Below are 26,763 nucleotides of genomic sequence, written 5' to 3'. Positions count from 1 at the left end.
TTTATTATTGAAAAGAAATGTTGTGTTTTTTAAAAAAAAAGTTTACTTAGCACAGTGATGATTAGCAAACATCAACCCATTTTGATTCCAGAAATTAAACCCAGAGATGCTAAATCTATGTTTGTGTTGTATTGACACAACTTTTAATGTGGCTATTAAGAGCTCCACGAGATACACAGCCGCTCCCACAGTACGGACATATATAAGGTCTTTCCCCGGTATGACTTCTGATATGTATTCTCAACGGAGCACCTTGATTGAAACATTTTCCACATATTTCACAGCTGTAAGGTTTCTCGCCCGAATGAATCCGCTCGTGCATAATCAAATAATCTCGTTTTATAAAACTTTTACTACAATAAACGCAAGAGTATGGTTTTTCCCCGGTATGCTTTCTATAATGGATTTTTAATTTATCGGGCCTGGAGAATCCCTGTCCGCAAACATCGCAAAGATGTTTCTTTTCGTAAGGACCAGTCCGAACATTCAAATGTTTGGAAGAATAATGTTTTTCTAATGTGTCCAGCCGAGCGAAAATTTTCTGGCAAACGTTACATTGTGTTTTTGATTCTGGATCGTACACTCTGACCGTATGCGTTCGGGTTTGATGGGAAAACAAATATCTGGAGTAGTAAAAATGTTTACTGTAAACGACGCACTCGAAAGGTTTAATGTTCAAATGAACAATCTCGTGTTCTTTGAAGCTGAGTAGTGTAGAGGCCATTTAAGACAACAAATAAATTAGATTTATTTTATTATTGAATAGAAATTTTGTATTTTGTAAAAAAATGTTTACTTGGCATAGTGATAATTAGCAGACATCAAAACATTTTGATTCAAGATTCCAGAAATTAAACCCAGAGATGCTAAATCTATGTTTGTGTTGTATTGACACAACTTTTAATGTGACTATTAAGAGCTCCACGAGATACACATCCGCTCCCACAGTACGGACATATATAAGGTCTTTCCCCTGTATGACTTCTGATATGTATTCTCAACGGAGCACCTTGATTGAAACATTTTCCACATATTTCACAACTGTAAGGTTTCTCGCCCGAATGAATCCGCTCGTGCATAATCAAATAATCTCGTTTTATAAAACTTTTACTACAGTAAACGCAAGAGTAAGGCTTCTCCCGGTATGCTTTCTATAATGGATTTTTTAATTTATCGGGCCTGGAGAATCCCTGTCCGCAAACATCGCAAAGATGTTTCTTTTCGTAAGGACCAGTCCGAACATTCAAATGTTTGGAAGAATAATGTTTTCTAATGTATCCAGCCGAGCGAAAATTTTCTGGCAAACGTTACATTGTGTTTTTGATTCTGGATCGTACACTCTGACCGTATGCGTTCGGGTTTGATGGGAAAACAAATATCTGGAGTAGTAAAATGTTTACTGCAAACGACGCACCCGAAAGGTTTAATGTTCAAATGAACGTTCTCGTGCTCTTTGAAGCTGAGGGCGTCATTGAAACACTTGCCGCATTTCGTGCATTGGAAGTCATAAAGCTGTAGATGCAAGTGGTTGATGTGGACGTGCATAGCTTCCTTTTTTCTGTGACACGTACTGGCACCAGGGACAGGGATAAAGCTTGTCGTCCCGATGCTTTTGCACGTGGACTGAGTAGTTTATTGGACCGAATAAGTCTTCCTTGCACACGTAGCAGTTGAATTTTTCCTCGTGCGTTTCTACGTGTTTTTCGATTTCTTCCAGATCCTGACATTCGGCTGAACAGTTGTTACAAATATATATTTCGTGTTCTAAATCATAAGTGTATTTGTTTACTTCCCCGTTGCTTCCCCTTGGCATCTGCAATATGTTCTTTTCTATGTTTGAACATATCTTTTCGAGAACCGAACGTATCCAAACAGAACTTGCATGTCCACATGTTGGCTTTCTGATTCCGGGTTAGTTTCTGAGATACTTCCTTTTTCTCCCTCTTAATTCTGAGTTTAGGTTCCCTGGTAGATTTTCTCACTTTTTTCGTTGTTGTACCTTCCTCTAAATTCCACATTGGGATCCTTTTTAATTTTCTTTACTAGTTTCTTTCGGCCTTTTCGAGGGTGTAATATAACGTTATCATCAAAGAAAGTATACGATAAATCCTCGTTTTTTATTTCTACGTTGATCCTAAAAAAATAATTTATTGAATAAACTGTCCGGAATGAAAATCGATAAAAAAAGATGTCAATTACTTTACTTACCTATTTTGCGTAAAAAACCGTTGGTATAAATTTTAGTTTTGCTAAGTGCTAGACTATAAATTAAAATGTGCACTACAATTAGTAATTAGTCCAAATCAAAAGCAAATACTGATGACGGTTAAGCTGTTCTTATGATATGATGTTAAGCTCTGTAGAGAGCATAGATGTAGGTGACCTCTCGCATAGATTTGTGATTTGTCAACAGATTTGAGAACGTTCAATGATCGCTCTATACAGGTTGCTACAAATTCAGGGTACGAGTACAACCGTAGGTATCTCGAAAACCGTAATAGCTACGAACATGGTTAAATTGGGGCAGATTTGCGCATTGGGATATTCACGAAGATGGCATCAAAAAAGTGGCAAAAAATGAGTTCTAGCAGTTATTGGATCATGGCAAAATTTTTACTCTGGCGTATGTCAATCATTAATAAAAACAATGCCAAACAGGCTTGAAGTGGTTGCAAAAATTCATGCCGATGTAACGCCATATTAGAACAGTTATTTTTTAAAGTGTCCGAACATTTAATTGTCACGATATTGTGCAATCTTTTTGTTTATTTATTGGCCTACAGTTTATTTTAATGTTTATAGAATCTAAACTATTTATACTCATTAGAAATGTTAGATTTTATTATATTTTTAATGTATTTCTTAAATGTAAATAATTCAGTTAATAAAAATAAAGGTTTTTAATACATTTTTGTTTTTCCGAACATTTAGTTGTTAGGGCTCGTAATGGTCAGGTTCTTGGAGGATAAGGGATAGTCGCCAAGGGATATTTTCCTTTGGGGAACATTACTTGACGTCATTTGTAAAAGTGAAATCAATAAAGCTCAACATTTACAACAAAGAGTACAAAATACATTCGGAAGTATAAGTGGATCTGTTGAAAGAGCTATACTTACATAAAATTGAAGGAAAAATAAATTTGCGCATTAGGGAGGGTGGTAATCCTATCGAACATGTAGAACATTAGAAACTGGTTTGTTGAAACATAATAATTACGGATTAATATTATGTATTATATTACTAGATCTCTACATTCAGATTTCAAATTCATAATACAAAAAGGTAAAAATAATATCATTAAAATATTGACCTGGACTTTACTTATTTGAATCTTCCGTTTGGCTAGATTTTTCTAATGAATGTTAATTAGCGCTCATCAGTATTGTTACGATTATTATAATAAGGTTAAATAATTAAAAAAAAAACAGAGTCGGACTTGAAATAGTTTAAATAGTGTTGTTAAAGTACCCAAAAGAAAAGAAAATATTATGTGTGGCATATCGTTGTACTCAGGGGACGGAATTCTTTCAAAACCTGAAATAAAAAACGCAGGTCCGTATTTAAAAAAAAATAGGTTCGTCTATGTATCTCAGAAACTATTAACTAGTTTGAAAATTTGAAAATACGACCAGATAGCCCTGATAAAGTGGTCATGAGAATGTGCAATTATTTTTCCGATTTTCTCAAAAGTTAAGACAGGAAAAAATAAAACTGATTTTCCAAAAAATCAGTTTTTCTCAAAAAACTTGAAAATCTTACATTTTTTATGATAGCATGTTGGCAAACATCGCAAGGCGCAACTTTGCCCCAATTTAATCAAGGAGTGTTCGTATCTATTACGGTTTCCGATATACCATTGCTCGTTCCCCGAATTTGTAGCACCCTGTATAGACAAATAAAATATTTTTTTTATATAAGAAAATAAAGAATCCATTCCAGGGGGAATAGAACCCAATAGCAACAATAGTAAAGTTTACTTTGCCGATAGGGGAAGTTGGATAATACTGCGCATTTCATAACCCCGCGCATCTGTGATATCATTGCAAAGATTATCAAATGCCAACATATCTTGACCCAGTTTGATTAAAGCGGATATGGCAAAAAAGTACTCACTGGTAATATTTCAAAAGCGGTTAAACTTAAAAGGATTAAACTCCCATTTTGGTTGCAATTGAGGTTTATCTCACTCTAATAGACGGAGAGCTGGCTACATAAAAAACCTTATTATCGTTACATGACTAAGTTTTCTTGTGAAGTATCCTTGTATGTAACCATTATGAAATAGTCATGTCTGCCAGCGCGATCCCGGGGCTTAAAGCGGGCCAATCTAAAGGGTGAAATTTTAACACTAAAAATATTATAAGGTACACGAGTTATAATTGCGAAAATAGCTTTTATTTATTATTAAGAAATGTGGAAAATTATTGGCAGACATTTTTCTCGTGGCTAAAATGTCGACAGACGAATAGGCATGAAATTTTGAAAAAAAAATCATCGCATACATGCGTGTCGATTGGTGGAATGTCATGTTTATTTATTTAAAAAGCCGTATGCAAAAGAGCAGACAAAAAAATCGTGGTTCAATCAGCGGTAGACAGTTATGAAAAGCCCGATATTACTCTACAGGGCGAGTCTTTAATAAATGCAAATATTTTCAGAGCTGGTAGATCTCGACAAAAGAAACATATTTTCTCTTTACCGTTTTCCAAACAACTCCGAAATATCCGAGTTTTGAAATTTTAGAAAGAAGTTTGAAAATTTTTAGAAAGAAGTTTGAAAAAAAGAGATTGATTTATTTTTAAATAATTTTGCTGGCCACCTGTTTTTTTTCTGTATTTGCATTCATGCTTTTAATGTCGTAACCATAGACATATAAAGCCGTAAGCATACGTAGGTTAAGAAATAATTATACCGTGGGTAAATTTACGGTGAACAGGCAATTCTAAAAAGTTTTCTTAAATATAGTTATCAATTGAAACATAATACAAGTCTATAAAAATTTTACGGTGCAGATATCGACTCTGAGGAAGACTCGTTTGCGAGAGAGAGGATTTGCAGTACGACGAGTCAGATACAAATAGTGAGACAGAATAGTAAATGTATGATATCAGTTATTGCAATCATAAAACAATATATTTATAATATAATCGTATACTGATATAGCCACGATATTTTTGTCTGCTCTTTTGTAATACAGCTTTTAAAATAAATAAATGACATTCCACTAATCGGCATGCACGTATGCCGTAATTTTTTTTTCAAAATTTTATGCCACTTTCGCGTTGTCTGCCGTCATTTTACCGACGAGAAAAATGTCTAACAACAATTTTCCACGTTTCTTAATATTAAATAAAAGCTTTTTCGCAATTATAACTCGTGTACCTTATAATATTTTTGGTGTCAAAATTTCACCCTTTCGATTCACCCGGGATCGCGCTGGCAGATATGACTATTTCATAATGGCTACACAAAAGGATACTTCACGAGAAAAATTAGCCATGTAACGATGATAAGGTTTTTTAATAATAACCTAGATTGTACCGCTTATTAGTTAGAACCTTAGAACAGAACAGAAAGCATTAGTTTCGACGAATCTTAGCTACTTTTTTTTATGAAACCTAAGATGCGCGTGCAAAAGTTTCAATATTTATAAGTATTCTTTCAGCCACATAGAGAGTTATCAAGAAAAAAACATATATACTATAGAAAATATTATCTATTTATATGCTTCACTTTTTTACAAACCTTTTATACCTACACCAATGTATGCTTACAAATCTAGGTACATAAATTTTTAGAGTTCTTTATTACATACATACATATTTCAAAGCAATATGTCAATAGGTATTAATGCCCTTTTTATAAAATGTTTAATGTAATCCAAGTACAATAATTAATTTCTACTCCATATGTCAAGTAAAAAAAAATATAATAGCACTTGAACTGTTTTTTTTTGGAAAAAATAAATGTATTTGTAAAATATAATCAGTGGAGTGCGAGTTAACCAAAAGCCCTTGTATAAAGAAGTGGTAGATACATTCACTAAGCTTATTTGCTTATCAAGTAAAAAATACTTCAAGGTGTATAACACTAAAACTCATTATTAATAAATCTGCAGACCAGACTAGGCAAATATCTTTATTCGAGAATACCTGTCTTATTAATAGGATATTGTTTTATTGAGTAAAAATTACACTTTCTGTGGCGAGGCACAAAAATTCATTTTACTCCCAATAGAACAAGCCATTTTTTTATGAAAAAAAAAAAAATAAGTTTTTAAACAATTTCAAACGGATAATATAAAAGATTTAAAGTCATACCTTGTATGTAATTATAAAAGGTGGTCCCAAAGGGTGGTCCGAACCAAGGATACTATAGAGATAAAGGATAGTTCGATTCCTATCTTCCTGCACTGTCAAGTTTTTTTACGTCATCTACTGACCGAGTTGAAGTTGGCGCTGAAGATTTTAGACAGTGACCGTTATTTTTGCATTTGACGGGCGAGCGCACAGTGCGTTGGAAGATAAATTTAGCGGGACAAAGGCGTTTGGTTAGAAATAAGCCAAAAATGTGTACTGATAAGAATAAATAGTAGGCATTCCAATTGATACAAAAATGCATGAATATTCTTTGTATTTCGATACATTTTTATCTACCAGAATTTGGTCTTCTGCTCAGCAAGGCAGAGATCATACGAAAACAAAATATTTACAAGTGCTTATACATTTTATTGGAAAGCCAAATTATGTTGAAGATTGTCAAAGGTATGTACTTTTCTACTGTACATTATATTATTTGTTAAAATCCTTCGTGGCTTTGTTCTGCAGATATCAAACTTCACTTTTTTTTCGATATTGAATGATGTAGATCTTTTGAGTTACCAATAGTTACCAACACAGGTAGTGACAGTCACAGGGAGTTCAAGCTTAACAGGTGAATGCCCAAAAAGATTCATTTCAATCGGATAGTATAAAACAAAACAACTCCATCAAAAGGCACTGAGTTTAAAAAAATGTCTTAGATACTTACTATATAATAAATTTACAATTTTTTTTTTTTTTTAAATTAAAAATTAAAATATCTATCTTATTTATTTTCAAAATAAAATATATTTTTTAAAATAAATTATAGAAAGATGTCACAAGATTACAAATTAATTAAAAAAACTGCTAGAGTTTTTTGATATCATAATTTTATATATTTGGCAATAGTTTACAATACGGTTTTTGTATGTCATGTACGAATAATATCATAGTTTTATTATCTTGTATTTATTAATAAAATTAAGTTGTTAATAAATAAATAATTTAACCCATATAGTTGCTATATATTAGACCATTTGCTACGGTCTTAAATTTTAAGTCCCAAACATTGCTCTTGAGATTTTGTCCCGCTAGAATAACCATCCGCCGCACTGTGGAGCGTTGGTCAGCGCGTGACGTAGCATTCCACGGCGACTACGACAGCGACGATTTGACGCGATCGAACGGTCCTTTAGAATATACCGACCTGGTCATTTGATTACTGTGTATAGGATTTTAACGTGTAAGACGAAGTAATGCCAATGACCGGTTGACAGACAGAGAAACAGCATCAAAAGGGGCCGGCGTGGAGCCGGTGCGACCGATAGTGTTGCCGGTTTTTACGGGTGTGGGCGAGGTAAAGCATAAGCATGGTGGGAGAACGCATTGAGAGGGGCGGTGCTTTATGTTAATGTTCGTATTCACTATCCGAAAGAACAAAAGAATGAAATTCGGTATATATTGGACAGCAAACCGAAGGCATGCGGCCGTTCGCCATTCGGTTCGCTCCATCATCCGTTTTCAGTCGGTATATCAGAGACGTTCGCAAACTAATGAAAATTATAGAACCGCGCGAACAAGACTGGACGTTCGCTCGTTGGATAAGCATTCGTTCGTTCTGATAGTGAATACTTTACCTTTATGTAGATGAAAAGGTGAAAGAAATAGATCTACACAGATCCAAACTATTTATGCATCATTCTTTTCGCCTAGCTGTTTCGGTATATACGTTAAGTGTTTCAAAAATGGCTATTTATACGACCGAAGAGAAGGTGTATATCGTTAAATGGTTTTACGTTTCGTCTAGTGTGGAAGAGGTCATTGGGCGTTTTGTGTTCACCTTCCAAGATCGCCCTGTGCCTTGTGCCACAACTGTACGCATCATTGTCCATAAATTTGAGCAAACAGGCTGCATTGCGGCGTGCAGAAATTGTGACAATAAGTAAGGCGCAGAGAAGGTGATTCCTGACAAGGAAATTAATATTTGTGCCGCGGTCGAAACAAGCGAACCTTGTTAAAGCCGAAATATAGCCGAACAAGTTGGTTGCAATGCTCGAACGGTGCGCAGGGTTTAAAAAAGCATGGATATAAGTTCTACAAAATCAGTACCACGCAAGAAATTTTTCCCGCAGATTGTAACAGACGTCTGGTGTTTTGCGAGGCTGTAAGATAAAGAGCCGATCGGAATAATTTATTTTGGAAAATATATATTATTCTCAGATGAAAGCTCGTTTCCCTTACATAGCTACCACAATCCTTCGATATTACGTTATTGGTCTCGAGAAAATAAGCACCTTAATATGGCACTGCGGACACAATATCCACAAAAACTAAATGTTTGGGCTGGCATGCTGCAAAATCATATTATTGGGCCTTTTTTTTTATTGATGGTATGTTGGCAGCTGCCAAATATTTGGATATGCTACAAAACCAAATTGTACCAGCAGTTCGAAATTTGCCAATCAATTTGAGGAAGTATGGTTTCAGCAGGATGGCTGTCCTGCGCATAACGCGCGGAACGTACATCTGTTCCTTCAAACCACATTTCCCAATCGGCTAATTTTCACACAAGGCACAATTAAGTGGCCACCACGTTCTCCTGATTTTTCGCCCAATGACTTCTTTGTGTGGGGATATGTAAAAACTCCATTTATGGCCATAACCATGAACGACCCATGAATATTGACGAGCTGCGATTAAAAATCGTTCAGTCGTTAGAAAATATCCCGCTGTTATGTTAGCTAAAGTTAGGTAAGAGTTTTATAACCGTCTTGGTTATTGCGAAGCACAACAGGAAGGTATTTTTGAACCTTTGATTTAATTTTTTTATATTATTTTGCTAATTGTCCTTTTTAAAAAGTTGATTTTAGTCATTTTTTTAATGCTTGTTTTAACTTATGCTGAAACAGCAACAAAACATGAGCAGTATAGATACAGCCGGACGTTTAATTATTTTTATTGTTAAAAGATTAAACGTCTCGAGATATGTATGGATAACCTTCAAAATCATAAATATATTGTTGAATGATGTACACCCAACCTTTCAAAATCCGACTGATTTGATTTCTGTCTACCGTTCTAGGACTTCGATACTGTCAGTGTTGCCAGATAAAGTTTTGAAAATTCCTGAAGCCTGGTTGGCACGGTCAATCTACCAACAAAAATATTCTTTTAAAATATTTATCTGATGATACTTTTAGAAATGCCAAGTTTGAGAAAACAAATTAAATACACACACTAAATTGTGTCCAAAAATATACTTTCTAAAGGTATTTCCTGAATAGAAACCTTAATGTTAAGGGAATATTTCCGAGACCTATCTACAGCCATATTCTTTTCCACCACTTGATTTGTCTCACCCCGCCTCTCGAAATGTGGAAGCCATGCATATCTCTTCGCACGTGTCGCCACCAAGCCAAACCAAACTCTTGAGTATAGGCGTACTAATATTTTATTTTCATTTAGATTTTAGTATTACAGCCAATTTTAGTTTTAAAAAGTTTGCTTATGAATTCTGTAAAATTTAATTTTATTAGAATTTTAATAATAATCTTTTATGACAGCTGACAATATTTAAGATGCAAACAGTGGAACAACGCCTTCACCACGCTGCTTCTTAAGCCCCATACATACTCAATATAAAAAAACTCATCGACATGATCAAAAAGTTTTTATGATCAAGCGGGTTTTGTATCATAAATAAAACAGATAAACAAACATGTAAAACGACCCTTAAAATTAACATTATAAACATTATGTAACTGTTAAGTGGCATCGTTTTTATGATTCTAATTGTGCTACACTTTAAGGGGTGTGAAATAAATTACTTATTTATAATAATACTGAATTTATGCGGGTGGTATAACTAGTGTTGTAGCTATAGTATTACAGGCAACCAACGGCGTAGCTACGTCGAAACACCGGTTCCCATTAGAACACCGAAGTTAAGCGACGTAGGCGATACTAGTGGATAGACGGGTGACCAGTTCGAAACTCTGTATCGTGCTGTTGTCAATAAAGGCAAAAGTGTAAAATATTTTTGACACACTGCTCATTCACGCCGGTTCAAGGCCGGATGGATATCTCGTGAGTAAGAGTCGGTTGAACCGCCGCTCGGTCATTGACCGAGGACCGCTGTTCGGATTCCGCGTAAACAAAGTAGGCCCCGTCCATATTAGCCTGGCAGCTAAAAGGAGATGTTAACTTCAAATCTTTTTACTTTGCTATAGTACATTATAACATTATCATGTCGCAATATTATAAAATAATATTTCCTACTACCAATTTTTAACAGTACAGAAAACTTATCAGTATAAAGTTTTATTTATCTTTATCCTTTTTTATTGCTATTTATAATTCTGAATAGGAGGATAGAAATTTTAGTTTTTCAGTACGCCTATGACCGAAAGCGAACGTCTACCTCCCGCTTCATCAGCGGTCATAATTGGATGGAATCAGGGATGAGTAAATATAAAGGATCCTAAAATTAATAAATTTTGCTGGTCTGCTGCAACTTACGTAAAAATATTTATTGATGGATCAGTATGACAGAGAAGTAATAAAAGGCCGTTTTTATGAATAACAAAATGGTATTTGAACATCGTATTATAATCATATTGAATTGACAATAGATTAATTTATCAGCTATCCGCAGAAAATTGACAATAATAATAAAAACATGACACATGGCAATTAATATAATTCCAAATTAAAAATGGATAAGAGTTTTCATTCATAATAGTAATACAGATATATTTCAAAGAACTTTACTTAAAATTAAGTTTTTTAATTTTGTACTAGTTTATAGCACTTGGTGGTATAACTTGACAAAATAATATAATCATTAAATAAAGCATAAACGAACCAATAAATAAACAAAGAGGTTAATTTATTTAATAAAACGTACAACGTACGGCTTTGTATGCCGATTGTCGTGTGTATGAAGAATAAAGTCAACGTTTGTTCAGTACAATACGATAACACTGAAAAGAAAATACATATAAATGGAGAAAAATGAGAAGTTTATTACCTATCCATTTAATCCGGATCGGTCGACAATAGAATTTGTGATATTTACAACATTATGTTATTAATTGATTATCGGTCCTATTATGTAACTGAGGATGTACGTAAATAAGTAATAGAAATATCTTTTGGTTAGTTTTATTTAATGGGGCGTACACACACACGGCTTTGGTTGCTGATTCTCGTGTGTCAACGTGTTTAGTACAATACGATATATTGAGAGAGATGCTGATGCACTATTACGTAGACACGTACATCATTAGTTGCATAATAAGACAGATAATCTATTAATTCAAAACATGCTAAAACGCAAATTCTGTTGTTGAAAAATGTAATCAGTATGATTACAGATTAAATAATTATGGAGGTGCATATGAAGCATTAAACGATTCATCATTGTGTTAAGTTATACCACGTAATTTAACAAAAGATCAATCATTTAATGTCTCACTTCACATTGGCTCACTCCATTATTATTTAATACTGATTAGAATGGTCGACAATAGAATTTGCACCATTTACTACGTAATACAGCATATTTTTTGGTTAGTTTATTTAATGATATAACCGATAATGTACACACGGCTTTGAGTGCCGATTGTCGTGCACATAGTCTATAGACTCTGTGATTGTATAAATGAACAAATAGAAAGAGCAAGAATTTTCCCAAGCGTATGATGTTGAGCTCCGGATTAAGTGGATAGGTAATAATTTTCTCTCCCCGACTTACAAGATTGCAATAGCGATTCACTTCTAGACATGTAGGTAAATGATGACTAAAATAAACGACCCAAGATTTTCTCTTGCCGACCAGTATATTATCGTAGTCTTAAAGAAATTAGAATAAAATAAACTATGTTAAAAATGTTCATATACTACTGAAATAGAAGATAATATATTTAAGCTAAATATAATCTATTACAGTTGTAGTAAAATGAGTAACTAATTGTTGAAAATCAAGATCCAACCATAGATGCCCATTTTTTTTGAAACGTCTACTTATGCGGTTTGAAATTTTGATGCAAAATCTGGCAATACCGTTCAGAAGAAATGTTCCCACTCATACCCACCCAACTTTTTTCTCTTTTTTTTAATACATTTTGATTTGTCATTAAGCTGCCTACATCACTGTCTTGCACATTAAAATCTATACACAGAGTTGACCTGTCCCGATGTGTATACAGTCATAAGGTCCCAACCAAGAGATACTATAGAATAAGGATAGTTCGATTCCTATCTTCCTGCACTGTCGGTTTTTTTACGTCATCTAGGGACCGAGTTGAAGTTGGCGCTAAAGATTTTAGACAGTGACAGTTATTTTTGCGTTTGACGGACGAGCGCACAGTATGGTGGAAGATAAATTTAGCGGGGCAAAACCGTTTGGTTAGAAATAAGCCAATAATTTGTACTGATAAGAATAAATAGTAGACATTCCAATTGATATAAAAATGCATGAATATTCTTTGTATTTCGATACTTTTTATCATCAAATTTGGTCGTTTTCTACTCAGCAAGGCAGAGATCATACAAAAACAAAATATTTACAAGTGCTTATACATTTTATTCCAAAGCCAAATTATGTTGAAGATTGCCAAAGGTATGTACTTTTCTGCTGTACGTATATTACGGTAGAGAAAGTACGCCTGCCTGGCAATCTTCAGCATGGTGGCTTTGGTAAATATAGCTTTTTAATAGCATTTTATGTTTCTGCCTTTAGCAGCAGCTGTTGGATGATAAAATGTCAGCTAAATGCGATTTTATCCCAGCGGAGACTGTTATTCTTATCGACCTGACGGTTTTGCCCTTCTTCCGCCATACTGTCCGTCAAAAACCGATGCTGTCTAAGGCGCAGCGCAACTCGATCTAGATGAACTGCTGACGATGCAGAAGGAAGAATCGAATATCTCAGTATCTGGTTGGGACAGAACATCGGGACAGATGCTCTGTGTATAAGTTGCAACGTCAATAGTGAAAATGATAACAGGCAGCAACCTGGCAAATCAAATAATGATAAAAGAGAAAAAGACAGGTAGTGAGCCTTCTTCTGGTGACTGTGCCAGCATCAAGCATCTAAGCGGATCAGATTTTCAACTGGTGGACCTCGACCCCAACTGTAATAGACTGTTATCTTCATTTCGGCCAACGCTCCATGAACATTTTAACATGGTTATTACATTCTAATTTCTTTAAGACTGCTGGTCGGCAAAATCTTGGATGGACTGACACAATTTACCCACTACGTGATGCAGATTAGTCCTTTATGACGTCAATGAAGTCGAGGAGCATTACTATCCCGCTGTCGGGCTCAACTCGCCGCTGGAAGAATAACTGCTGCATTCATTGCTATTCACAGGGGATCTATAGACTCTGTGCACGACAATCAGCAACCAAAGCCGTGTACGCTTCATTAAATAAACTAACCAAAAATATGCTAACAACCATCGGCAAATGCAAAAAGTGTAATCGACTCGATATCCGTGACCAAATAATAATGGGTAGAGGCCAGTAATGAATGAACGACAAATGATTGGTCGATGATGCTGGCAATGATGTCGTTTAATGCTCCTCCATTAATCTGTAATCGCGCAGGTGTTCAACAACAGGAGCGCGCTTTTGAATACGTTTGAAAGTAATAGATTATCTGTCTTGTTAATGCAACTAAGGATGTGCGTGTGCTGCGTAACCATCGGCATCTCTCAATGCTGTCGTATTGTGAGCACACGATTGACATCGCGTGCGGCAAAAGATAATATTACGCAGTTACGCCATCCTCGGTTATAATGAGAACCGATAATTACATAATGTTAGCACAAATTCGGATAGGCGTAAAGCATTTTCTCCCGTATTCTCTTTCAGCATATCGTATTGTACTGAACAAAAGTTGACTTTATTCTTCATAAACACGACAATCGGCATACAAAGCCGTACGTTATACGTTTTATTAAATAAATTAACCTCTTTGTTTATTTATTGGTTCGTTTATGCTTCTTTAATGATTGATATTTTGTCAGGATTACTACCACCAGTGCTTACTAAACTGTGCAAAACCAAAAAACTTAATTTACAAGCCAAAGTGCTTGAAATGTAGCTCTGGCCCTGTGAACTCTTTATCCATTTTTAATTTGGAGGCCTGACCAATTGCCGTAATGTCATGTTTGTGTAATCTGTGTCGGTAATATGATTATTATGATGTTCAAATACCGACATTCATAAAACGGCTGCTGTCTTCTCTGTCATACTGTCCATCAACTGGCTCTTTCTTACGTGTGGCAGACCAACAAATTATTGACCCTATGGTCGCTTCTCATCCCCTCAGTATGACAACTGATGAAGTGCTGAAAAACTAAATTTCTTATCTCTTTATTCAAGTATAATAGCAATAAAAGGATGAAAATAAAACACTGACTCATTATACCAATGACCAAAAAAATTGATAGTAAATATTATTTATAATATTATGACATACAATAATACTACTCGTAAATGCTTGAGATGCTTTACTGCCGAAACTGAACGAGACTGCGCTTTATTTACGCCTTCGATAATAACGACGATATCGGACTTCTTGCTGCGAATATCCGATATCAATTTTCAACGATAATGTGTTGAAATATTTACGCTGCTGGCACGGCCAGTTTCAGCCCGCAATCTGCCGTCGACGTTCTAAGGAGACGATGTTTCGTAACTGTACAACCGTTATGTGGTTACTTTCACCCACTATTCGGCTATTGTCCTGTAAGTATTTATTTCGCAGCAAAAGTGTGCGCAATTAAATCGCCAAAAACGATGCCGCCTGAACCCGCCAATATTTGCTAATATGTGGAATAATTTTATAAAGAGCCGTTTATCTGTTTTTATTTATGATGCAAAACCAGCGATCATAAAACTTTGATCATGTCGACATGGGGCTGGCGATGAAGCGTTGTTCTTCGCCCGATCGCTGATAAGGTATTATTAAAATTGCTGTAGTAGAAGTAAGGAGATAAGCAAGCAAAAAACAAGTAAAATTGACAATACTGGAAATCTAAATGAAAAATATTGAGAGCTGCGCCTGTCAGGAAGTTGGTTTATTACGTGCTGAAAGAAGTATGACTTGTGAATATGTTCCCTAACGTGCTACAGAAGCCTTTTGAAAGTATTTTTGGACACAGTAGTGATGTTGTGTTGAACTGTTTTCTTAAACTTGGCTTTTCTAAAAGTATCACCAGATAAATATTTTAAAAACGACCTTTTGTTGATTCTCAGGCTTCGAAAAGGTAGCTTTCTGGCAACACTATTGAAGTCTGCGGGCCAGAAAATCAAATCATTTTGAAATTTGAACCATCACACAATATATTTACGGTTTTGAAGAAGGTTGAATATCGTTAATCTTTTTAACAATTATGGTATACTCACTTGCAAAAAATATTTTTTTTTTGTTATTTTCAGCACTCAAGAGATTAAACAAGCATTAAATGACTAAGCTCAACTTAGAACGATTAACAAAATAACAAAAGTAAATCAGGATACAAAAATACCTCGCAGTGACTATCGCAACAGACGACATCGACTAACTGCTTCTTCCAGCAGAGTATTCTAGCGACTGAACGATTTTTAATCGCAGTTCGTCAATATTCATGGGTCATTCATGGTTATGACCGCATATCCCCCACAGAGAAAAAGTCGTGAGCATTCGAGCGATGATGACCCAGTAGTGTGCCTTGATAACCGATTAATGTTGCGATCCTCGGACGGCTTCATCCTGCTGAAACCGCCAGAGCCCGATTGACTTCGGCTGCTGTTGTTTGGCAACATATCAAATATTTGGCGGTAACCCAGCACCATCGATAAACTGTCGATTTTGCATACTCATTAAGCGCGGATATTGTATTTTGATGCTATAGGACAACAACATCGAAGGATTTGAAAACGACTTTCATACTAGAATAATATATTTTCAAAAATGAGCCATTCCGATCGCTCTTTATAACACGGCCTCGCAAACTCCGGGCATTGCTGCGAGGCTTTGTTTAATGGACTTGTCTTTTGGCTGCGCACCGTTCGAGCATTCCAACCAACTTGTTCGGCTACCGGCGAACAGGTTCGCTGGTGTGCGGCACAATGTCTTCGCCCGATAAAGATCACGCTACCGCGCCAGTGAGGCTTCTGCGCTTACTGGCCTGTTGCTCAAGTATGGTTTGCGGCGGCCAATGGCACAGGCAGGGGCATCTTGAAAGGCTCTTCCACACTGAACGAAATGGCAAAACCATTGACGACTATACGCAGCAACTCGTCGTATCAGCCGCAACGCCTTTGTGCAGCCACCAGCTGGCCCCAGGCGAAAAATGATGCGCTATTTGGATCTCCGAGTCGCGCAAATCACCAGCAAGGTGCGTATTCACTATCCGGGCGAACGAATGCTACTATCAAACGAGCGAACATCGATGCTGTTCGCGCGATTCTAATTTTCATTCGTTCTGGCGTCTCTACCGACGGATGATGGGCTCCCGGAAGCGGCGAAGACGCACACATGCTGCTATCCCAATGCTAAGTTGAATTGAGCTGCGAACTGCTAACGCGCCCCTCATTGCTCCCGTAACATGCTTACGCTGCCACACCGGCAGCGTCATTCGCCGCTCGCCGCTTGTGCTGGCTCTCCTGTCTGGTCGTTGCTGTTATTCTCTGTCTTACGTTAAAATCTACTGAAAATCAAATGACCGGATCGTAAGGACCTTCGATCGCGTCAAATAAATGCGTCGCCGATGAATGCGTCTGCGCTGACGCGCTCCTTCTGGCGGGACAAAATCTCAAGAACAATGTTTGGGACTTAAAAAATTCTATACAAGATAACTAGCACTACATAATTTAATTTTTAAACAAAAAAAAAAAAAAAAAAAAAACAAATACAAAATAACTATAACTATGATGATGATAGGCACGCTGTTACAACCGCTATTAATAAACTATTGCCAGAAATATACTAAAGACGATATCGCGAACACAATGACTAACGTCTTGTGACACCCTAATTTATTTTGAAAAATATTTTTTTTTTTTTAAAAATAACAAATAGATAGACACAGTACAATTGCCTCGGCAATTCGCTATAACAGTATCTAAGACGACGCAGTGCTGATGGAGTTGTTTGTTATCCGATTGAAATCTTTGAACATTCACCTGATGCTGCTCCCAATGACTAACTCGCCTGGGTGACAACTCGCCAGCTATCGAAAAAAGGTAGTTGATATCTGCAGGAACAAGGCACGAAGACAGCTGCGTACGGTAAAGTACTACTGACAATCTTCAACGCCAGGCCCCCAGCTTTCTCAAATGTATAAAAAAGCACGCAACCAATATTTTGTTTTCGTATACCGAACGAAAACTTTAACATTGTTGAATAAAGCAATCAATACAAAGAATATTCATGCGACGTTATTCTTATCGGTATTGCCCGCATTCCTAATGGCGCTTTGTCCCCGCCGGCACCGGCACTGTGCGTGTCAGAAAATGCAAGCTAACGGTCACTGTCATCTTCAGCCAACTTCGGTCGATAGATGACGACGATGCGAAAGATAGGAAATCAGGCTAATCACTATCTCTATAGTAATCGCAGTTCCGGACACTGAACTTCACCTTTACTGAAGGCATGACTTTAAATCTTGACTGGAACGTTGGTATTTAAAACTTGATGGCGCTTGTTCATTCATGCGAAAGATAACGGTACACTCTAATAAGCGCTGTGTCTATTAAGACAGGCCGATATTTGCCTAGTCTGATCTGCAACCAATAATGAGGATTTGTGTTATACACTGCTGATGACACACTTGATAACTAGGCTAAGCACCAGTACCACTCTTTGCAAAGAGCTTTAACATTTGACATAAAAACATTTAAAAAACTTTTTTCAAAAAAAAACAGTTCAAGTGCTATTATTTTTTTAGGACTGAATGAATAATTGCGGACCCACATTAAACATTATAAAAGGGCATTAATACCTATTGACTTTTAATCATGTAATGTGAAAAAACTCTAAGAGTATTGTACTAATTTAACAAGCATTAACAGGTATAGAAAAAGGTTTTGAAAAATGACTTATATAAACAGATAATATTACTACTATAATTATATATTTTTTCTGACCAACTCATTGTGAAAAAATACTATAAATATTGAAACTTTGCACGCGAGACTCATAAAAAAGTAGCCCAAATTCGTCGAAACTATGCTTTTTCTGTTCTGTTCATTCTAATAATAAACGACCTGATAGTCTAGGCTTCTAACTACATAAAAAACCTTATCATCGTTGCATGGCTAATTTACTGCTCGTGAAGTATCCTTTTGTGTAACCGTTATGAAATAGTCATATCTGCCAGCGCGATCCCGGGTGAATCGAAAAAATTTTGACACCAAAATTATAAGGTACACGAGTTATAATTGCGAAAAGAGCTTTTTATTTAATGATAAGAAACGTGGAAAATTGTTGTTAGACATTTTTCTCGTCGGTAAAATGACGGCAGAACAACTAATCTTTGCTAAATTGTACAGAAAAAATTACGGCATACGTGCATGCCGATTAGTGGAATGTCATTTATTTATTTTAAAAGCACAGCCATTACAAAGAGCAGACAAAGAAATATCGTGGCTATATCGGCTGCTACGGCCTCCCGCTGATATAAATATGTGTTTTATGATGCAACAACTGACTATCGCTCCCACTGTGCTCACTGTTGTCTGACTGCGTCGCGCAAATCTGCAAGCAGCTCTTCCTCTGAGTCGATATCTACACCGTAAACCGCGAACCTGTTATGTTAACTGCCAAAGAAACTTTTAGGCCTGTTCGCTTACCACATTCTTCTTAACCTATGCTACGGCTGTCTATGGTTGTTTGATACTTTGCGATACAAATACAGAAAAAACAGGTAACCAATAAGCCCAAAAACTCAAATCAATCTCTTTCAAATATTTTCACAAATTTTCAGGCATTTCACTAAGGCTCAAAATCGGTCTTTCAGGTTGTTTGGAGAAAATGTTTCTTTTGTCGGATCTACCAGCTTGCGTTTCAAGACTCGCCCTGTAAATGAGCACGTGACGTTCCGCAATCATTGCACGTATTGTTCAAATTTTTCATTTTTATAAAAAAAAAAAAAAAAAAAAAAAAAAAACAATTTCTTAATAATCAAATAATAAGCTGACCTGCCATTTTGGGCAGGGCTGCAGCACCTGTGTGGAGGGGTCGCTCTGAAAACAGTCGCTCTGGCTGACAGGCTGTGGCAGCCAGCTCAAACCAAGTGAGATAAACACTCAATTGCAACAAATGAAGGTTCATCACTGGCGCACAGCCATTACCGGTAAATACTGTAACTTTAATCAAACGGGTGTTGTCTTTTACGGCGATATCAACAATGCCGATTCTGCCGCAAAAAAAATATTTTTATTCCCCAGCTGAGTGCTAAGTATAGAGACATATATCGAAGCAATGGAAACGCTGCGGTGAAACCAGAGGCATGCGCACCTGTTTACCAGCGCTCTATCGCCAAAACGCCAATTTGAGATTTTTAACGATTTTTGGAAAATCGGACACATTTCTGTCTTAACTTTTGAAAATCGAAATATTGCACGCCGATCAGGCGGTGCAAATTTTCAAACTGAACCAATTTCACATAGTTCGAACCTACAAGCTGGAGCCTGCGACCTTCGGGCGAGCTCCGTCCCCTAACGATATGCCACACCTGTAACCTCTTTTCTTTTGAACGCTGCTTTTTATTTAAACTATTTCAAGTCCGACTGTTTTTGGTATTTAACGCTTATTACTGTCGTAACATGCGATGACGCTGAATAATTCATTAGAAAAAATCAATAGCTGAAAGATTCAAATAAGCAATATTCAGATAACAACACAAGTGATACACGCGCAGCATTATGAGCCCCAATCTGTGAGATCTAGTAATATAATACGCCAGCAGTATGTTTCAACAACCAGTATTCGACCAGATACCACCGCTGCACAAATCGGTATGTAAGTATAGCTCTTTCAACAGATCCGAATGACACCCGGCTGCTCTTTATTTAACAAATCGACCCGAGCTTTATTGTTCACTGCGTCGAAGTATGTTGAAAAACTCCCCTTGGCGACTTATCTATCCTCAGAACATTAAAAATATTAAAAACCTTTATTTTTATTAACTAATTATTACGGTAGAAAACCGGTAAAAAGTAATAAAATCTAACATTTCTAATGAAGTATAAACTGGTTGATTCCTATAGGCGTAAATCAGCAGGTATAAACAAACAAAATTGCACAATGTTTCGTGTCGGACACTGCTGTAATCGGCATGGTCCAAGCCTGTTTGGCTGTGTTTATTGAGCATACGCCAAATCTGCCATGTGCTGCTGGGGGCCACTGCCGCACGATCTTCCTGATTCAGTAAACAGCTGCCGATTTGCGCTCGTACCCTGAACAGCAGCGGCCGCAACCGCTCAGGCGATCGTTAACCAAATCGCAGGCTATTCACCTGCAGGCATCATAAGAACAGCAACAGAATCTCGGCCTTTTGATTTGGACTGAACCCGCAATTGGCGATACAACGCTTAGCTTTCAGCTAAAATTTATACCAACGGTTTTTTACGCAAAATAGGTAAGTGACGTCTTTTATTCGATTTTCATTCGGTTATTCAATGAAATTATTTTTAGATATCACGTAGAAATGAAACAGTACGATGACAACATTATATTGCCGGCAACCAGTAAGAAAAAAGAGACATCACATGAAGTACAACAACGAAAAAGTGAAAAATACCAGGCTAAACTCAGAATGAAAGGGAAAAAGTATCTCGAAACTAACCCGGAGATCAAAAGCAGCATGTAAGTTATAAATCATAACAAAATAAAAACACCATGACAAAGTGAAATTAGATAAGAAAAATAAGAATTGGCTATAACACAGTAATTTTTTGAAAAAGACATATTATAGCTTATATCACCGAAAAGCTTAAAAAATGGCGCTTTTTATGAACTTATGGCCAACTATGATTTCCATTTGAGAAAACATATGTTTGTGTCATATGTCAAAAATGACAGGCTTTAGAAAAAATCGGAGAACAAAAACTCATTAGGAATATGATTATCTACAACTTTTATCTGAAAACTTTTTGTCTAAAATAGATTGTAATGGAATTAGGGACAATTTTTAAAATAGCCTAAATTTGTTTTTTTGAAATATCGAGTAAGCCATAATTTTTTTCAAAAATTTGAAAGGCGCATATTTATGACCCCACAAAACTGCAATTCTTTGCACATTTAACCGACTCTCTATCTCCAGTAGTTTCCGAGAGATACCCATAGAGAAAACAGTAGGAAACTCACCCTGTATATGTACAAAAAATAGTAGGCAAGTAAGATTTTTCATTGTTCCACATATGTCATTAAATTCACGAGTCGCCCCTGTAAAAATTAACTTAGTAAAATTCTAGATTGGTTAGGCGGTTATTACACTATAAAATTTCTTTGTCAAAAATTTTATTTAAAATATATTTTATGAAGAATTTGATAGTGTGATTTGATGTGTGATTTTATAAAATACTAGCTGACCCGGCAAACGTTGTTTTGCCATATAATTTTTTTTATGGGACAACAGTAATTTTTTTGACGGAAATTGATTTGACAGAATTGATTGAAAATGATTCAATTACTAATATCGCTATTAAAAAATAAGGGTTGATTGTAGAAGGGCGAAAATTTAGGGTTATATGTATTTTTTTAATGCCACATTCTTTGAAAAATATTTGAGTGATACCCATATCCACGTCCCTGATGAATTTATCGGTACTTTTTTAGCATTAAAAATAGTAACTTATAGTAACTTTTATCCTCAAAATTTCATTCGAATCACTAAAAGAACTTGGAAGAAAATTATAATAACTCGAAAAATTATTAAGATTTTAACACTCTGTAGCTACGAAACAAAGCAGAATTGGACCTATGTTGATATGGAAAATAAATCTTATTTTTACGCGAGGAATCTCCCCACGAGAGATGGCACATGTTTTTTGAAACACCCTGTATATTAGATTGTAAATTAACAACTATCAAATTTTTCATCAAATATCTTTTATAAAAAATATTTGATAAAGAAATTTGATAGTGTAATAGAAGCCTTAGATCACATTCCATAGTATATCCTAACCACAGACTAACTTATAAGATAGTCTCTGGTTAGATGTACTGTGGTGTAGTTTAATTATGAATAAAATAAAAATATATGCATATATTGCTATATGTGTATTTCAATATATATTACAAGAATTTACAAATTTGTTTTAACATAATATAAATTCATACAATGTGAATAAAAAATATACATAAAATAATTACAATGGCTAAAGCTTTGTTTTACTGATATTTTTATTAAGGTTATATTAAATTTGTCAAAAAAAGTGTCAAAACGTCCGTTATTGTATCGAAAAGTGAAATTTATTTTAACCATAGATAAAAGAAACAAGTTTAGATTGGAATGTTCGGTGTGCCGTCAAAACTTATAACTGTTTAGGATCGCATACGTTGTAGGGCGCTGTTATAGCGGTTGCAAAGAACAATCGCCGAACAAGAACAGAAATAATTTTCTCTTACCAAAGTGAGAACCTTTAAGAAATTATAAAATCTTTTAAAATTTAAATCGCCCTCGTTGAAAAAATACCTAAAAGTGTTTAAAACCTACATTTTTTAAGTAATTATTGCTATCTTGTGAGTTTTATTTAAATATTATTTTCTCAAAGCCGTGATAATTGTGAAAAAGTGTCATTAAAAACTTAAAAAACTGTGTGAACTGTGCACTGCAAAAACCATCGTGGATCGTGGCATAACGTCGGTTTCCAATGATTCATAGGTATTTCATACATTAGACCAGTCGACAAGTGGTTTTAGGTGGAAATAATTAGAGGCAAGCTGCAATAACACTTATTCTCTTTGTTTTGCTTTGTTGAATACTCTACTAAATTTGCACGGTCTATCGATCCCGGATTTGGCCGCCATATTGGAAAATCCTATCAAATTATGACATTTTTATGTTTTCTTTTAAATAATTCGGTCTGGGTGCACTGTACAGAAAATTCAAATAAAAAAAATTATATAGAATATGCTTTTCAGGGTACCATTTTTAACCCGAAAGGCTAATATTTAACCCAATTTACAGATTTTAGGGCGGGCCCGGGCCCGGGCCCCTTGGGCCCCCCTCTGTATCCGCCACTGCGTATAGCCGCCCATACTAAAATATGTTAATAAAAAGTTAGTAGGCAGTTCTTTTAGTTTCAAAGTAAAGGAATTTTTCCAATTTTGGTTCGCGGTTATTTCCCCTATCCGCCACGGGGTCGCGTCCGATGGGAGATTGGAATTCTCCACACAGATTTTCTCAAAAACGGACTACGGAAACACGGAATATCTCAAAAACTGCGACTTTCACTGATTTTGATGTTATTACAAATATTGTTGCAAATATTATTCCTAATCTTAAATTGAAAACCGCGTTTCACTAGCTACTGTAATTTTGGAGTTACGATTTTTTAAAATTTTTAACCCCCTCCCATACCCCCTTACCAAACCCCCACCAAAATCTAATGGCCAGATTCTCTGGTGCCACAGTATTTTTGTGCCAAATTTGGTTAAAATCGGTTTAGCGGTTTTTGAGTTATCGTGTTACAGACGGACAGACAGACAGACAGACAGACAGACACCATGAAAATATTTTGTATTTAGGTCATTTATGACCCAAATAACTCATTTTGAGTGAAATTAGAAAAACTTTTTTTTGCCGATCTTATAGCCCCATACAGTATCATCTAGTACCATACCTTTTAGTATAGTCGGCTAATAAGCCTTAGATGTTAATTGCTATAACTTTAGAACTGATAAGTTTACGAGAATAATTAATAGAACCTTTTTTGTAGAGAATTTAATTTGCTTTATTTTTGGTTACCTGCATTTTTTTTTCTACAATGCACCCAGACCGAGATATTTAAAAAAATTAATAAAAATGTAGTTTTTATATCGACTTTTTCAAAATGGCGGCCAAATCGGGGATCGACAGACATGGGCGCCGGACAGGGGAGGCAAGAGGGGGCATTTGCCCCCCCCTGGATCACTGAAACAATAAAAATAAAAGCTATCTTCTTACATCCATCTGTAAAAAAATAATCATTATTATGAAATTGTTAGGTGTTACCTGTAAAATAATAAAAAATGTGGTAATTGTTGGGAAAACTGGAAATCGTCCGATTTTCACTAAAATTGGTATACACACTATTTTGAGGTCGTAGATTACGAATCTATTTTTTTCTTGGCGGTCTCTTACCGTTTTTCAGAAAAACGGAAAATTATTTCAACATTGAATTTTTCTTTATTTCGGCCCTATAAAGTAATAATTTCACTATATTTTCATTATATTATAGTTTATCTAAAAGCCACACTTGATTGGGGATAGAAAAGTGTCCAACATTTTACTGAAAAACACTTTTCTTAAAAAAATTGCAAAGAAAATTGAGACCAGATGGAAGTTTGACATTTGATATACTATTGAATATCCTTCTTTCTCTCTCCTATGTAATAAGAGAGACAAATATATTCTAGACCTAATCTAGAAATTTGAAAATTTCTAGATTAGGTCTAGAATCTTCTATTTCGGGTGATTACGGATTTTAAATAAATTACCTATTATGAGATCGACAATAATTAAATATACACCTATATCCACAAAATTACGCGGAAGAGTTTTGATTGCATTGGTTTTAACTTCTTTGCGGAGGGGGTTAATCTTTTTTTAGTTAATCTAATAATATAACAACAAAAGATTAACACCCTCTGCATGGAAGTTGTAACCAATGCAATCAAAACTCTTTCGTGCAACTTCGTGGGTATAAATAGTCAGATCTCGTTGGTAAAATAGCAGTTATGGGAAGGAGCCGTTCTTCTGGCGACCGCCTTTCGTAATTCCAGAATGAGCGAAAAAAACACGCTAAATTTAGGTTTAGCATTGGCAACGTTGCTTTAAATGCCAGAAACACATAAACTTACTTCGGGTTTCTCTTATTACCGATTCTGAACCGTCCTAGAACTGTGATGCGTATGCGCAGAAGGAAATATGAAGACATTATTTCATTTGCGCATGCGCTGCAGAGTTCTTGGACGGTTCAGAATCGGTAATAACAAGAACCCGAACAAAGCTATAATCTAACGTTTTCAGATTGTTTACAAATTTATTTTAGCAAATTTTCCTCTATTATGCATAGAATTGGTTAAAAAACTAACAGAAAATAGCAAAAACATTATTGATTATTGAATACCTAACAAAATATGTGCTAGAAAACCTTAAAAATATGAGAAATTAAGAAAAATTCGATATTGAAATTATTTTCCGTTTTTCTGAAAAACGGTAAGAGACCGCCAAGAAAAATGTTCAGATTCGTAATCTACGACTTCAAAATAGGGTGCATACCAATTTTAGGGTGTATACCAATTTTGGTGAAAATCGGACGATTTCCAGTTTTCCCAATAATTACCAAAAATGTCAATTTTTTATTCATTTTTACCTTGCCCCCCCCTAAATTTCATTCTTCCGGCACCCATGTCGACAGACCGTGCAAATTAAATATATCATTCAGCACATCAAAATCAAGAAAATAAAATATAAAATAAAATTTATATATGCAACACATTGTATTTTATTTAAAAAATTAAAAGAAAGTAATAATAAATTTGAATAAACAATTTTTGGCGACATAATTTCGGAAAAAGCCGAACCGCTCTGAAATTATCAAAAGGTTTGGGTCGCGACCGTAATAGCGCCAAATAGTATTTACATTGTCCTTATGGGCACTTTCCAATCAAAACTTATTCCCTCTATCTGTGATTTTAACTTTCTCCGTTGACGGGCTGAAGTAAAAAATCTACGGATGAAAAGTGGCACGTAACAACCAATTAGAAATCAAGCTTTACCCATTATATTAGTTCAAGATTTTTTAGACGCATTTTTTCTTTTAAATCCATTCTCTCTCAAATGCACCTTTTGGTGTCTGATCAAATACGTGTTCAGAGAAAATCCTTTTCCGCACGTTTCACAGGAAAACGCCTTTTCACTCGTATGAGTCCTCATGTGTTTTTTCAAGGTTTGTCTGTTAGATATAACCTTTTTACATACCGAGCATTCAACTGACATATCCTTTCCCACCTTGTGAATGCAGCTCAAATGGCGTTTGAAGCTTTTTTCGAAAGTAAACTTTCTACCGCAAATCTCGCACTGAAATGTTTCCTCGATGCCCAGCACTTCTTTTTTATGGTTCAGTAATTTATGGATACGGAGATAATATTCCACTTTGAATTTCTTGTGACAAATTTCGCACTCGTGTTTAGCTACATCCGTATGGATCTCCATATGGATCTGTAATTTGGTTTGGTTTGGCACGCCCTGAT

The 26,763-nt window shown here is 35.6% G+C and overlaps 1 protein-coding gene across 1 annotated transcript; it reads right to left on the bottom strand.

Moving 5' to 3' along the window:
- Positions 1-26,757, bottom strand: LOC115876115 (zinc finger protein 883-like). Its single transcript, XM_030891807.1, has 5 exons — positions 26,311-26,757; positions 1,790-2,005; positions 1,544-1,731; positions 876-1,151; positions 1-712 (listed from the first exon to the last, which is right to left on the bottom strand). Exons 1-5 carry the CDS (start codon positions 26,723-26,725, stop codon positions 116-118), a joined length of 1,692 nt encoding a protein of 563 aa, XP_030747667.1. The 5' UTR covers positions 26,726-26,757; the 3' UTR covers positions 1-115.
- Positions 26,758-26,763: the final 6 nt, after the last annotated feature.

Source organism: Sitophilus oryzae, unplaced genomic scaffold, assembly GCF_002938485.1.
Source record: "Sitophilus oryzae breed Bouriz unplaced genomic scaffold, Soryzae_2.0 scaffold_1397_pilon_pilon, whole genome shotgun sequence".
NCBI classification, from domain to species: Eukaryota; Metazoa; Arthropoda; class Insecta; order Coleoptera; family Curculionidae; genus Sitophilus; species Sitophilus oryzae.
This window is presented reverse-complemented; position numbering and strand designations above follow the sequence as displayed.